This window comes from Diadema antillarum, unplaced genomic scaffold (genome assembly GCF_040938485.1).
Source record: "Diadema antillarum isolate AM-2024a unplaced genomic scaffold, OU_Dant_1.0 seq00001033_RagTag, whole genome shotgun sequence".
Lineage (NCBI taxonomy): Eukaryota > Metazoa > Echinodermata > Echinoidea > Diadematoida > Diadematidae > Diadema > Diadema antillarum.
Genome location: NW_027271865.1, coordinates 150647 through 167569, shown reverse-complemented (window position 1 = coordinate 167569; position 16923 = coordinate 150647). Strand labels below are relative to the sequence as shown.

Genomic DNA, 16923 nt, shown 5'->3' with positions numbered 1-16923 from the left:
TATGCAAGTATGTGAGTGCATGCATGAGTGCATATTTACAAATTATACATGGAACCCTTGGACAAACTTTAGCAAGCAAAAGGAAAGTAACAAATAAACAATGAACAAGGGACAAAAATCCTCAGCTCGTCTTTGAAAAACGAGGATGCAGTCCTAACCCTGAAAAGGATGTGAACCACACAGTCGCAAAATGAGGAAATTTAGGACCCTTCTAAATTTATTTAAACTTCTGGCAGACTTTCAAGATCACTCAGGGATGCCTGCCAGAAAGACCTAAAGTATTTGGGGCTCACTCCTGAGAGAGGAACCGTCTTTATCAGCCCAGCTCTGGCTTCACTCCTAGTCTCTTGCTCCAGACCCTACCCAAGCAAAAGTCTTGGGTCAAACATGGGATGGATCTTTGATGATCACATGAGACTCTTTAACCTGTTGAGGATGGTTTGAGTTTGCTACAACACACATTTCCCAAAGACGCTTGCCCGAGTATACTCGGGACTAGTCCTCAACACGTTAATGTAAAACTTTCAGTATCAGGTCAGTATTATATGATGAAAGTCATCTCCAAGCAGAGAACAAGCAACCAGATTGAGCATATCAAAGGCGAAGAGGTATTAAAAGGAGAATTTTTGAAGGAAATAAATATTCATTTCAACAAATAATGAACAATGCACATCTATCTTATGGCAACTGTTAACAGTATTAAATATTGAAAATCTTAGTATGACTGTTACATGCAAATACTCAAAGCAATGTACATGGATACCCAATTCTGTCACTTTACTACAAAATCCATTAGTGTTTGTCAATCAAAAAGCACTATACAAAGCATTGACTAAATTAAATATCAGGGGTGCCATGGCATGTATGAGTGACACAGAATTCTACATAAGAGTCCCCCATTGGCACGGTATCGGCGATATATCCTTCATCACGAAATAAAATGATTACATGACGTGATCAATGCTGACATGTTGTGATATTAGGAAGTGCACAATCTAATGCAGATGTCGAAATACACACATTTCTGTATGACACATGACATCTGTGGATATATCTTGGATGAAACAAACTTGACATTCAATTTGATTATGAATGCCGTACTATTTCTGGATCAGAAATATCGCCTCACAGACATGGTCTCTTGTAGATGTTTTATGTACCCACACTTCCATAATAAAGTAACCTAAGTATACTTAGAAAAAAAAAAAGGTTTATGGGAAGGACAGAACATTGCAGATTATGGACAAATTGAAGGCTGGATTTGAATAAATATCTTTAAGGTAGCTTGGTGGGTAACCATGGCAGCATACAAATATTGGCAAAGTTACAGTATGATACATTAGCACATATTAAAGATGGATTCAACATTTGATCTAAATTTCGAAAGCCACCATGCTAGGTATTAATCAAGTTTAAATCAGCGCAACACGACATATCATCTTTTCTTTTCTTTTTTGTACATCATGGGATACCCATGCAAAGTACCCTTTTATCCCCCATGAACACATACTTGAAGCTTTGATGCTATCATCTCCAAAACGAACATGCAGAAAGAAAATTGCTTAAACAACAACCCTTATAAATCAGAAAATGAATAGCCAAGAAAAATTGACAGATAAATGGATAGAGGCAGAAATATAGATGAGAATGTACTTTCCCTTATTCCTGTCAGTTTATTGATATCATTACTATTTAGCTATTTCTAAAACCATTACCACTTTTATCATTATAGATATTTTAGTAGTATTTGTACCACTGTCATTTAAAATATATATATATTTTCAAATCATATTGTTCCTCATATTTCTCAAAATAAATTATTGATATAATATATCATCATGATATGCAATACAGGGGCCAGCCAGTTCATCACAGTCTTCAATGATACTTCCTTTATGCCTTATTGGACAAAGTTTAAAAAAAGGTCAGAACTCAAATGATCCTGTAATGTGACCTGAATATGTAACATCTCATTTATTAGCCATGATTGCATACACACACATCATTCAATGATATAAAATAGATGAAATTAGGTCCCCTGTGCAAAATCTTTCACTGATCATTCCTGGTTGATATATCAAGTGGACTTATTATTCCTTAGAGGCCTTATATGCAGCCTCACTAGTTTGTAAAAGTGACAAATTAATGACTTCCACTTTTTTTCCATCGTAACTGAAGGGGTGTATGACATTTGTACCATCACTTCTGATCTAATGCCATCCCAAATCATAAGACGGGACGTGTTAAGCCCAGGGTGTGTTCCTGCAAGCTGGAATATAAGTAAAACCTCATCCTAATTACGAATCGAATGACAGCACTTCATCTCAGCTGGCGACCATCAAAACATAAGTTGTCATGGGGGCTAGGCTGCTGAGAAGTGTGGGATGGGGGAAGGGACAAATTTGGAGGAAATCAAAGCAAGTCCACGAAAGTGGGCCATATCAGGATTAGCTTTCTATGGGAAACTTTCAAAGTGTGATGAATAAAGAATGGTACAAATCTACAGTCTTTCAGAGTACACTACAAGTTTTAGCAAATGCATACTGCACTCACATATGATATGTTTGAGTATTACAACTGAATAATTTGCTGTTCACGGGGGGGGGGGGGGGGGGGGGGGGGGGGGGGGGGGCACCATGGGAGTCAAGTTCTGGTTGTGATTCTAAAAGTTTTTAGTTTTTTTTCCCTCCCACTTACACGAGATTAGCGGGAGCAATTTGCTTCTTCCCATATGCTGTCAATGATAATGATCGTTGTGACAGGAACTAATTCCATATTTCTCTGCATTCCTTATTATGCTTGCAAAGTTTTATATCCTTCATCCGTAAACATTCATGAAAAATAAAAACACCTGGAAATAAAACATCACATCAGATCAAGTGCCTGGTATGCATCAGGTGAGAAGTAGAAGAAACTGTGCATGAAACCAACATGTTAAAGTGTTAAAGGACAAGTCCACCTTCATATATGTAAGGATTGAGAGAATGCAGCTATATTGGTAGAACACATCAGAGAAAGTTTGAGGAAAATTGGATAATCCGTTCAAAAGTTATGAATTTTTACAGTATCTGCACAGTCACTGCTGGATGAGAAGACTGCTACTGTATATGATGTCACATGTGTACAACGATTTAAGGAAAACAAAAAGAGAATTTCACAAAACTCTACTTTTTGAATAAAGTGCACATTTTTTCGACTTGTTACTGACGTATGTGAAGGGTAACATTATTCCTCCTGCCTTCTGAAATAGAGAAGTCAAGTATTCTTTTGTGATGCGAGAAATATGGAAAAATGTTGAATTTTCTTTATTCTTTCTTTCATCGTTATACTCATGTGACATCACAAGCTATAGTAGTCTTCTCATCCAGCCGTGACTGAGGAGAAACTTCAAAAATTCATACGTTTTGAATGGATTGTCCGATTTCCCTCAAACTCTCACTGATGTGTTCTACTAATATTGCTGCGTTCACTCAACCCACTTGTCTATGAAGGTGAACTTGTCCTTTAATTGTTAACATGAGAGCTCTGTATGCTAATAATTTATTTCTAACCAGAAATGATGACAATCTATTTCATTCATCTTGTCTCAAAACTGAGGGTTTCACTCTACTTGTGGCAATCACAGTCTATGATCTCTGTGCACTGAAATCCCCTTCACTGCTGTTGCTTCAAAATATCGTCAGACATCACAACTCTGATGCAAATCCTGATGTCAGATCCAGTCAGAGCTTAAGATTTCAGTTAAGCTCTGCAAAATCCCCACACTTTTCATCTTCAGCTCTCAGATTTCACAAACGCATGTTCTTCTTTCTTTTTTCTTTTTCTTTTTTTTCTTTTCATTCCAAACATGATCTCACATTTTACTGGTAGACTTTGGTTTTCATTTAATTGAATTTGCTATTCTGTTCAGTTTCTCTGTAAGAAAATTCTTACAGCCTTTTGTGACTGTGCTGCTGAACTATACTGTATACCGTAAAAGTGGGGATTTTTGCACAAGTAATTTTCATGCTCATTCAGGTGAAATAAATTTTGCATGTTTTTTGATTTCATGGAATCAATGAGATAATATTTTATCACATATTACAAGCAAAAATATTCACACGCTTTTATTTTTGGGCCAGTTTGATGTCGTGCGAAATGTGCAAAAATTTATACACCACAAAAATTTCCATATTTACAGTACACCATATGTTTAATGAGGGTAACATTCTGAGAATTAGGATTTTCAAGACCATTTTGTAAGTGGTTGCATATGTTTGCATTCACGAACCATAAAGGCAGGATAGAAAATAAGTAGTCTCTCCTTTTCAGAAGGAAAATGAGCCATTTCCCACCTTTGTAATAATACACAGTCCATTATTACTAAGACTATTGTTAATGATAATAACAATGATAATAATATCCATGATGACAATAATCTAAAATGATGATGATGCTTCTACATTGTACTAGTACTATTACTAGAACTACTTCTACTACTTCTACTACTACTACTACTACTACTACTGTTAATACTACATCTTGAACAACTATAACTAAGGGTTCCATCATATTTGCTCCTGCAACAATTGCTCCCATGAAATATCTGCATGCTATAAATCCAAACATACATTCTACCTACAAAACATACCCCTACTCGCAATCCTAATCCTCAATCTAAACCTAAAACCCTATCACAGCACTAATCCTAACCCTAGGTCCTTGGAGAAAATGACATCAGAGTAATTATTGCAGGAAGCAAATGTTGTGTCTCCACAACAAAAATGTGATAATTGCGGTCCCTTTCCACCATGTGGTACATGTATGTCCCGCTCAGTGTGCTCTGTAACACATTTGCATGAGTGCTTCTGTAGTCGGCACATGCCCATCACTAAACTAATCAATCACTGCATTCAGAAGGCAGAGTTTACTTACTTGCCCATGCAAGACTTTGCAGAGTCATTCAAAATATCACTTTCTTTTCAATAAATTATGAGGGTCACTTTCCTTCCCACAAACTTTGTAGGATTTTGTGGTTTGCGGTGAAGCTCAATAACAAATTCACTTGCATCAGGGATTTTTGCTTCATTGTGTATATGACCCTGTTGTGACTCCTTATGGCCCGACTTTAATAATCACATTGATATAATATACCATTTCCGTAGGATCGTCGTCCTATTTGTATCATTTACATACTAAATGAGAGACCAACAGGGTGCTTTGTGGTTTCTCAAATTTTCGATAAATCATCCTACTCACTTGTTCGACATTTCATCTCTGATCAAGGCATTACAAAAACAATATCAATTGAAGACTTCCTCTGAGAAACAAATAGAATCGGCGTGGGAGTAAAGTAAACTCATCAGGTTCTGTATTCATTCATTCTGGTGGTTTGGGTTCTCACCACATGTTCTCTTTGTATCCTTATCAAATCTTCTCAACGGAAGAAAAAGTTCAAGAAATAAAGGAAATAGCGCAAAGGGCTTACCACTGTTTTACACGTGTTTCCTGTCTGTTTAACAACAACATAATACTTAAAGGGGTGGGTATAGTATTGGTGGAGAATGAGGACTGAGCTTTTAACTTTGTGTAAGATACTGATAAACCACTTACGAAATGTTAGAGCATACCATTCTACAAAAGGAATTCCAAGTTTATTTAATAAGAATCAGTTTTGAAATTGCTGAGAGATCCAAAAACAAAGTAAAACAAAGCGATCTTGATAAAAGGTGAGTCCAACCTTTATTAGGATTGCTTTGTTTGAGATATATCAGCCATTTCAAAACCAATTTCCATCAAATAAACTTTGAATTCCTCTTACAACTCTATACTTTTCCATCTTTTTTTTTATGAGGTTTCTCATTATCTTGAAAAATAATCATAGAATATCATTGGAAACCAGAAGCCACATCTCAACCAAAACTGTACCATCCCTTTAAACATTAATTCTTTTTGTTTGTCTTGTTTTTATTCATGTAAATCACATAATCATAACAAGGCATAGAGTGCCATGTTTGCATCATGTTATTAGCTGTGAACAGTGCTGACTTAACCCGTTGAGGACAAGTCCCGAGTATACTCGGGTAAGTGTCTATTGGAAATGCATGTTGTAGCAAAATCAGCCCATCCTCAAAGGGTTAAGCTTGAGTATCCTGTGTCTTTCAGATTCTGTGATATTGCTTCAAATAACGGGTGTATGAGCAAGCTATTGACTGATCTAAATGATGGATGTGCTGCAGCTAGTGCATTTTTCACTGTAACTTCATGAACCATGATTCCAAAAAGAAAAAAAAAAAAGAAGAACACTTGCAACCAATAGAGAAAAAGGTTTGGACCACCCACGCTCACAGCTGAGCAGCAGCATGACCACAAATCCAATTATCTGGACTGTGTCATACTAATCTTCGTTTCCATGCCAATGATGTAACAATGTGAAACAAGATAATACCTTTATCTCATTATGCATTATCTATCGCTGTTGCATCATTCATACAGTCATCATAGGCATTTTCACATCAGCCCGATGTTTCGAAATAGCGCGCTATTTTCTGACTTGGGAAATTGGAAAATATCTCGAGCTTGGATTTTTATCGGGCTGATGTGAAAACGCCTATTGCGATGTTACTCCTCAAGTCATTCTGTACCTCCCCTGGCTCCTCCAATGTGTGTGAGGAAAAGAAAGGGAAGAGTACAAAGACTTGAATGTACTTTAAAAGTGGAAATTATGTGCGAGCATTTTTCGCGCTCGGCTAGGTAAGATGAATTTTACATGTTTTTAAAGACATGGATGTTCATGCTGATCAAACGAGCATTTCAAACAGCTCACTGCTACCACAGCTGTTCAGGGCTATAGCAGCACATATAACAATAAATGATAGCTGGTCCGCATTACAACAGCAAATTCACTAACAGTACAAGACTAGTGAACATGAAGAAAACAAATAACATAGTAATTATACCTCTACAATATACCTACATCTTAAAGTCAAATATATGAAATAATAAAAGGCAAAAAAAGAGCTTTTATATTCTATTTAAAAGTTATGCAAAATGCATGAACTTTTCCCTTTTACACTTCACTAATGTCACACAAGGGAGAGGAGGGGAAGGGGATACATATCTTGCTGAGTGATATATATTCCTATTGTTATGAGAGTCCCTAGTGCATGTCATGCCATAAAAGACAGGTTCACAAAATTAAAAACAGAGTTTGAATCAGGACTGTCTGTAATCACTGCTTTAAAAAAGAAGAAGAATATCAAGTTAGGATGTCAAGATATGGGATCCTTTATCATAATTAGTTATGGCAAAAAGGGTTGGACAGCCAAAACAAATCCATGCACCCCACAGAATGGCACCAAATGCATGACATATGCATGGCATATCACAGATTATGTTCCACATACTAAGAATCTTGCTATAGAATTGGTCATGAGCTGATCACGTGATAAAGCATAGTTTTGCCCATCACATCACCTGAGAATAAAAGTTCATTACACTCTATGATGATAGTCATTTTGTTTTGCTGATCTCTTAGTCCACACAGTCCTAACACGCGATATAACTTACAATTTTGAGTACACGCGAAATAAAAGTGCATTGCACTGTGGTCTATAATTTGACCTGGGTCAAGTGATAGACTACAGTGCAACGCACTTTTATTTCGGTGCCACGTGTAGGGCGCGGAGCAAATTCGTTGTTTTGTCATCTACACGCATACGTCTAAATGAAACTATGTAGCCTAAGCCCTGAGGATACACAAAGACAGCTAAAACGGTTTCAGATGTGGAATAAAATGGGAGTATCTATGACCCTGGATGTGGAATATAAAGCAAATAATCAACTTATAGTTTCAGGCAATGAGACAAACTATCACTTCCTCGGCGATCTGAATGTGTACGCTATCTTTCCTCAGCTGCACTTCGGAAAGATAGCTACATCCAGATCGCCTCGGAAGTGATAGTTTGTCCCATCACCTTCACCAACGTTGATTATTTGCCTAATAGCAGGAACTTGGGGAGGCAAGTCTGAGGGAACCCTGATGCGTGTCACTTCAGTGGATAACTCTGGCAGCAGAAGAACAAACAGACGATGCAGGGGCGGCACAGCCGTGGGGGCCATAAGGGCCCCCACACTTTTTGTGCACCATACAAAGGAATACATAAGGTGTCATCACTTTGGGCCCCCACACTTTTTTCAACCCGGAAGTACGTAAGTGGCACTAAAATGGGAGGGGAGAGAAGGAGCTGAGGACCTTTTTTTTTTTTTTTTTTTTTTTGCTTGTTAGCTGAAGAAACCCGGAAGTGGACGGGGAGAGATGAGCTGAGGGCCTTTTTTTTTTTTTGCTTGTCAGCTGAAGAAACCCGGAAGTGGACGGGGACGGGGAGAGATGAGCTGAGGACCTTTTTTTTTTTTTTTTTTTTGCTTGTTAGCTCATGAAACCCGAAAGTGGGCCCCCACACTTTTGAAAACACTGTGCTGGCCCTGCGATGAAACTTGTGAGGTGAGTATTCAGTGAAAGGATAGACTGAAAACTGAAATCTGGAGTCAGAGTTGGAAATGTAAAGACGTACAGTTACAGAAAGATAACTGGATAGATAGCTACAATAATAAGCACATAGATAGACAGACAGATAAATTGATACACAGATAGATCAGGTGACAAATAGAGGATTGATTGATGATAATATCAGGACAAGGAATGATAAGAAGAACAAGTAGAGAAAGAACAGGAAAAGAGAAATTTGAAGAAGATAAAGAAGAAAAAAGAAAAGGGAAGAAGAAGGGGATGGAGGAGAAGAAACATAAGAAACAGATAAAGGAGATGAAGAATGACAAGAAAAAGAAAAAGAAGGGAAAGAAGAAGAGGAGGAGAAGGAGGAGGAGAAAGAAGAAGGAAAATAAGAAGAAAAATGGAAAGGAGATAGAAGAACAAGAAGACGAATGGTGTCAGTGATAGGGGGAGGGAATGAGTATGATTAAGAAGACAATAAGCAGCAGCCTAAATAAATATCCTGGTCTAATTTTGGCTGCAACAGGAACTCAGCTTTCTAGACGTGCCCCAGTCCATCTCTCAACAATCACAGATTAGATGGTGACTGCACCCAATTTCTGAAGTCTTTGTCACAAGAGATGACAAAGGGGGAATGGGGGGGGGGGGGGAGGAAGGGGGTGTACCAAGGTGGGAGGGGTCTCTGGTAACTTAGCAATGCAGTTTTGTCATCTATCTTTATCATCAGATATAACATATGGGAGAATTGTTTAGAGGGGAGGGATCTTTGCCCATAATATAGTTACACTGCACTGTCATCATCTTGGTTAAAGATGAAAGAGGGAGAATAATGAAGAAGTTGAAGGGGTGGTGGCTTGTTTGTTTGTTTGTTTTTAGGTGGGCGTGTACCAAGGTACCATTTCTCTCCATGTGACTTAATATGGAAATCTGAACCAACACACAACTGTATGAATGCCCTGAAAAGTGGACCATATTATGTGAATCCACCTTCTAAAGACTGTTTGTGATTTTTTAATTAGGTGTAATGAACTACAATCACAGATCGAGCTCAAATTCATCTTGGTGTTGTTGTTTTTTTGCACATGGGGGAGTTATACGAGAAAAAAACACAAATATATACACCTGGAACAGTGCTTCAATTTAACGTAAAGATATTTTCCTGTTATTTTACAATATTGAAGAGAAAATTTTAAAAAATATGACCTTCTGTTGTATCAATTACTGCTGTGTGATCATATATCATCAGTGACATCCATGAAACGAAACTGGAAGTATTTAAAAAAGTGATACCATTCTTAAGACACTTACTTTACATTTGCTTCTGCTTCTTTGGCTGCAGTTGCCAATTTGAGGGAGGCTGCATTGGCCTTTTCCTTTAAGTCCTGAAGTTCTTTGTTCTCTTCTGACTTGTGCTTGCTGGAATCCCCAGAACCCAGCTGGCCCTGCAAAGACGAAGACACAAAATGGACATCTTTACTTAGCATATTATCATACTGGTTACTTCTCACTTGTTCAGAGCTCTGCACATGCCCAAAATGACAAACATGGTGGCCATGTTCTACAAAATGCCATGTTTATACTCATTCACCCTCATTTCCATGTCAACATATGACAGAAAGAAAAGATTAGATGATAAAGTGCACATCATTTGCTAAAATGCAAACAGAAGACATTTCCCCTTCTGTCACTGTCCATCAGCATGTGGTTAAATATGCAAATTTCAGATGTTGGATGTGTAAACTTTTCCTAGTTCACATTTGACCCTTTTTTTCTAACAAACTTAGTATTTTGAAGATTCATTCCAAGTTGAAATAATCTCAGTCCCTGTCTAGTACATGGTTCTACATATTTTAAAGGATCTTGGAAATGTTTCGTATTGTCTTCTCATTTTCATGTATAACTGTAGTGTATGTTGTACAGTGGACTCCCATTATAACGAAGTCCTCGGGTCCTCGGGGCACTTTTCTTTCGTTACATCGAAATTTCATTATAACTGAATGAATAAACAAAAAAAATAATAATAATGTTGCGGCCTGAGTTTTTACTTCGCTGTAACCAGAGTTTTGCTATAACCGTGTTCGTTAAAACGGGAGTGCACTGTAGCTATAAAAGCAGATTTGTACCATTTATTGGATCATATGATAAAGAGAATGAATTACAGAGCATAATAATAAAATTGTCTTGAGACATCACAACTATGTTATTTTACACTCAGAAGCCTCAAAAGTTACTTCAGGTACCCTAGTGATGAATCGGGCCTGCATCATGAGTGACATGTGCGCTTCACGAAAGACAATCAAACTACACGCGACACAGATTCCGCGACCCATGACGCTCTGGTGATACGCATTGCTAGGAAGACTGGCGACGGATAAAATGATGCCCAAGACAATGGGTGCCCTTGTCAATTCATGCATGTTGTTACGATATAGACCGAAAAGACTGGCGGCAGAGTCTAGTCTGACAGAGCTGTTCCTGTGTGGCAAGCATGACACACTCCGCTTGCGGAGCCAGGGGGAAATGAGACGCTTGCCTGTATCAACCTCGCCTGACAAAGTCATGTCCGTGTTGCCCCTGGCAACAAGAAGCCCCCTCCCAGGATGTGCATAATAACACATTTAATTCCACAAGGGAAGGAAGGACGCAGTGGGATGATATTGGGGGAAAGGAAAGATGGGATAGTCTGTCTGAACATCATTACATCTATTTGTGGCATTACAAGTGAATTTCATCTTTGCCTAACCGTTACGGTTTATGGGAATATGCACAAGCTGAAATGATCGATAGCATGATACAAACTCTGTTCTGTTTGTTTGTGTTTGTTTGTTTTTTGTCATACATCTGCTTCTTATTGTGGGGTGATACAAATCTTCATTTGAAATGTTTGTTATCAAGAAAAGCTTGACTTAGTTTGAAATCTATGTATCAGAATATTTTTAATGGGCAGAGCACATCATATGCATAGCAACTGACAACTGATTTGGAAATAAATGAGTTAGTTGTAGTTGACAGTGACAGCAAACACACATTGTTTCACTTACGTGGACAATCACCTATAACTGAAAATTCAAGAAAAGTGTATTTTTTTCAAATTCTGACTGTAATCACCACAAAAAAAAATGGAAACAAACAAAAATATACTTTGGTTCAAAGTGGGAAATGGCAATAATCAAGCATACTTAATAAAATTTCAGGTAAAAAAAAAAACACACATTTTTCATTTAAAAAGACCTCATTTTTCTATATCTGATGAGAAAAAAAAATCATATAAACATACCACATGGCAGCTCTGCATATATAGTGTGATATTGGATGACATTAAAACAAACTGTGCAACTAACGATTACCCAGTACTTTCCCTGTTTGTTGTAGAATGCAATCTGATATCGCTTGGACCGATGCAGTACAAAGACATTCAAAAGCATTCAAAAGCATTCACAGGCAAATGTGATATCAAGTCAAGTCTGATACTGTATAAGCTGTTATTTTCCCAAGGGTTTAATTTTCGCGAATTTCGCGAATCACAGTTGGACCGTGAATTTAACAACACGCGAAAATGTCACCATACACTAAGGTAGTAGTGCACTTATGAGGGCCTCTGTGTCAATTCGCGAAAACAACATCTCGCGAAAATGTCTGTGACCTTCTCACTTGCGAAAATATCTGTACGCGAAAATAACAGCGTATACAGTATCAATCCTGTCAGAATCATTGGCAACCAGGTTGTATACAATGTAAATGGCATTTTGAGGTGCTGGTACTGAGAAGGTTAAATGGAAGATTCATTTTAACCCTTTGCTTTTCACTTGCTGTCACTTCACGAAATGCATTCAAACCAACATGTTTTGCGGTTACGTCTCCCTTGTTGATAAACAACAACAAACTTCATACAGTGATTACGTATCGGAATCGGTGAGGGGGCTGCAGTCCCCTCCCCCCTCAATTTTTGTTTTTTTGTTTGTAAAAAGATAAAAGAAAAATTAATGGATTTTAAAAAAAAATCATGGGGGAAAAAAGACATCATCCATTTCCCCCCACCCCCCAAAGTTAATGGCCTTACATTCTTCCTAGCTAAGGGGGGGGGGGGGGGGGGGGGAATAGGCTACCAATGACCTGCAGCCTCTCCACCTTCACAAAAAAAAAGTTCCGCTGCTATTGTATGTTTGATAGGCATATATATACTAATTTCTGAAGAGCTCTAAACCAGTGCACCAAACTATGAAAATAATTGAAAAGGAATGGCTATTAAGCATACTGTGTCGAAACATGCATCAGTGCTGCCAGGATTCACATAAAACATGAGAAATAAAGGAATACAGGAGTACTGAATATTTACTTGAGAGAAATGATGATATTTTGGGTCTTAGTGACCACAGCTTTCTTTTATTTACAGGATTATGCCAACCATCCCCATCATACCGGTGCCCCAGCCTGCACAAACCTGCTGCCACTTACAGACCCACCATGTTCTTACTGCAGAGCCCCAATTTCTGGCTGCGTAGCAGTGGTGGTGAGAGGCACTTTTCCAGACGACACTGATACACACACTCACATCAGAGTGCCTTGACAAGGCACCACAGGTGGTGGTGGTGGTGGTGGTGGTGGTAAGAACAGGCTAACATGCGGTAACTATTACAGACTGTCCGTCTGCTCATCCACAGCTCCGCACTCACCGCACACGCAAATCCTTGGGAAACATCACAGCCGTGACATTCAACATGGCACTTAACCCGCTCCTTATTAAAGGAAACCTGGTATACCATGTTCCCAAAATGTAGTCAAGAGTGTCTGCATTTGTGGCCTAAATTCATGTTTATTTGTGTTATACTGCCCAGAAAAATGACACTGATAGAAAGATTAGAGTTTCTACTATCAGCATTTGTTCTTGTTCTGCAGGAAAACTGCATTTATCACTGTAATATTTACTTTTTTCCCATGTACCTGTGCCTGTGTTGCTATGAAATTTGTATGAAGATGTACATAACGATCAAGGCTGAGCTCAGAAGATTTTGGTATTCGCTGAGCCCATTCAGGTGCCTCAATTTGTGTATTACAAACGAATCTGTGAGCCCCGTCAGCGAACACTCTATTCATACCTGGTGCCCGATCGATATTTTCAGTGTTCAATGGCACATGACTTGCGTTTTTGTTTTGTTTTGTGTTTTTGTTTTGAGTTGGTTTTTTTTTGCTAGTCTGTGGAAGATTAGCGATGGTGTCCCAAATCTATTCTGGCCAATACACAAGAAGTCCTAATGACCCCTGAGGAAGTTGTATGGTTGCCATGGCAATGACTGAATTCACCTTTGCTAATGTCAAACACAGGCTAGAGGAGCAAAGCAGTGTTGATTAGGCTGAGCTCTCATGAAACCTTATCATAGTTCTTCACGTATCCACTTATGAACTGCAAGACAATGATCAAAGTAATAATAGCCATATGGTGACAATGCTAAAAAATAATGATAATGATAATGCTAATAATTCAAAAAAGTTAATACAGATAATGACAACGTCGATAATATTAGATATCATAATAGTGATGATAACTAGATGATGACAAAAATGAAAGAAAACTTTTGAAGTTAAGTATTAAACAAAATAGAAGTCCAAACATGGCTCCTGATTGGTTGAAAGTATAGCATCACAGTAGATTCCTTTTTTAACGAATTCTCTCAATTGTCTGAAGGCAAAGGAAGTCTGTGCTCCCGTTCCCAAAGCATTTACAGCAACTTTGATCATTGCCAACCTACACATACTAGAGGTTGTGTATGACCATGGACCTAATACAACATGGACTATTCATGGCAGTCTTTCTTTGATGTAATGATCATCACCAACACCTGATTATGTGCATTTTAATGAGTACATTCAGGTGTCTTGACAATAATGATTGTGTAATCATGTATCGTCACTAACGGAAGAATCATTTCCCTCATTTCAGTCTTGTTTTGTTGATGTGCCTTTTTTCAGATGGAAATGTCTTTGAATGAATACAGATGATGAAGAGCAGCAAACCTGTGATCATTACAAATTTTGTGTCAAAAGATGGGTAATTGCTGATTCGCACATGCATAAGACCTTGCCTAATGGCAAGATATATCTGTTCTCTATCATTACCATCCCTTTTTGCTCTGGAATAAGCTGGAGAAAAGTGAAATATTGAGATCACAAATGACAATCATTCTGCCAAAATGTTAGCTTTCTTTTAAAAACTGCCTGCTTCTCCCAAGCGAAATTGTTTGAGGTATGATTTCCTAACATACACCACAACTGCACATTCACTTTACTTGATTTTTGTGAGTTATTTTCTTCTGCGCATATGGTTTTAGATTTCTTGAATCTCCATTTTGTTCTTCTCCCGGCTTGCTGGCAGTGATGATCACTGGATCAAAGCAGTGAAGCATGCTAAAAATGTCTTTGTGGTGCTTTTGAGATGTACGGGTGCATGAATTAATTAATGATACAATGAATGTCCATGTTTATTAGGTCCATGGTATGAAAGAGGGCCTACTTGGTCACCATGCATCTTCACTCCCTTCAACTCCAAGCTCTGATAATCTCACAGCCATCACCTTATGGTGCACCACCTGTCTGAGTGGTGTCAGCTATTAAAGGGGAAGGCTAGTAACTGATCAGTGGGAATCAGTGGAAATGCTGGGAGATGATTGTTCCAATCCTTATGGGATTCATTCAAGAGTTCATTGTATATCTATTGTTGTGTGAAAATGATTTGCTTCAGAATGGTCTCATATTCAAGTAATGTGCAGTTTAATGCTTCCAGGTTAGCATCCCTGGTCAGTGACGGAGCATTAATCTGCACATTACTTGAATATGAGACCGTTCTGAAGCAAATCATTTTCACACAACAATAGATATACAATGAACTCTTGAATGAATCCCATAAGGATTGGAACAATCATCTCCCAGCATTTCCACTGATTCCCACTGATCAGTTACTAGCCTTCCCCTTTAAACCACTACAACTCACCTTGTCGTCATTTTATCACTGCCAATTGTCTCCAATCATTTGTTCTCTCTCTGGTCCCCCCCCCCCCCCCCTTCCCCCTTCAACCATCACATAACACCCCCCCCCCAACTTCAAATCAGAGCTCTAGCATTTGTATCAGTCACTCATTCTCATGTACAGCATGCAGTGAGGGTGCTCCCTCTCTCCCCTCCCTCCTGTCTCTCACCCCCCCCCCCATTTACCTCTTTACCTTGGGCTTTCCCTAAATAGCATCTAGAGATTTCTATATTTAGGCCCAGCAGAAGCAAGCCTCAGTGGTGATAACATAATTATCACTTTCAAGTGCAACAAACTCTACTTTCTTTGTCCACACTGTGCAGGTACACTTCCCTCTTTCGCCTTTTCGAGGGATAGAGTTTCGTGCATTAAAAAGCAGCATGTACTACGCTGAATCATGAGTGTTAAATTACATGTTCGTTTTTTCACCCCCACCCCCCTTGGGTTAAACATATGATTACCTGGTATATCTATTCTATATCCGTTTTGTCAAAGGCATCCCAAATTCATCATGGCTTTCCATTGAAGAAATTTATAAACAATGTTTAACTACATAAGCTTGTTTGTAGAATTGTCAATAAATTCTGCTGTTCTTATCTTGTTTGCTTTGTTTTGTCTCTGCACAACAAACACAAACTATTTTGCAATACCAACTTTGGCCTTTCTACACTATGTACAGTAAAAGAAGAAACTTTTTGCGGTGTGGAAACTTTTGCGCATTTTGCGTAACCAGAAACTAGTGTGAAAATAAAAGTACAAGAATAGTTTTGCTCACCTATGTTCTAGCAATTAATGTCAGTGATTCCATGCAATCAAATACATATCGAATTGATCTTTGATACCTGGCCAAGCAAAAAAAAAAATTCTCATGTGAAAATATCCCCTCTTACAGCATTAGATTTGCCCTATATGATCATTACACCAGTATAGATACCCTGTATATTTGACATGCTATATATAATTTGCAAAGTTACTGTAAAAGTGGAAATTTTCAGGGTGTGGAAATGTTCAAGCATTTTGCGCAACCAGAAACCAGAGCAAAATAAAAGAATGTGAATATTTTTCCTTGCTATATGTTTCAGTAGTTCATGTCTCAATTCTGCAGCATTAAAAACACGCAAAATTCATCTTGCCCAGCTGAGAGCGAAAAATTACTCCAAGTAAAAATATCCACTTTTACAGTACTCTTTTACGGATTTACTTATCTTGAGAAAAAAAAGTTCTGACACATCACAGACAGATATCACAGACAATTCATAAAGATATCTGCTTTCAATTCAAGTACTCCTCGGGTACCTCGGTATATCACAACCCCAATGTAAAACAATCTACATACATATCTTGTTTGAAAGTAAACATCAGCTGGAGAAAACAGCACTCATATGCATCAAAATGTATCATTGTTACAATT

General features: G+C 38.1%; 1 protein-coding gene across 1 annotated transcript in view; it reads right to left on the bottom strand.

The window, feature by feature from the left end:
• Positions 1-9795: 9795 nt before the first annotated feature.
• LOC139742889 (uncharacterized) overlaps positions 9796-16923 on the bottom strand; it is a 100435-nt gene continuing 93307 nt past the window's right edge. The window contains exon 7 of the mRNA XM_071653399.1: positions 9796-9933. Within this exon, the coding sequence (XP_071509500.1) occupies positions 9796-9933 (138 nt within the window). The remainder of the gene's footprint in view (positions 9934-16923) is intronic.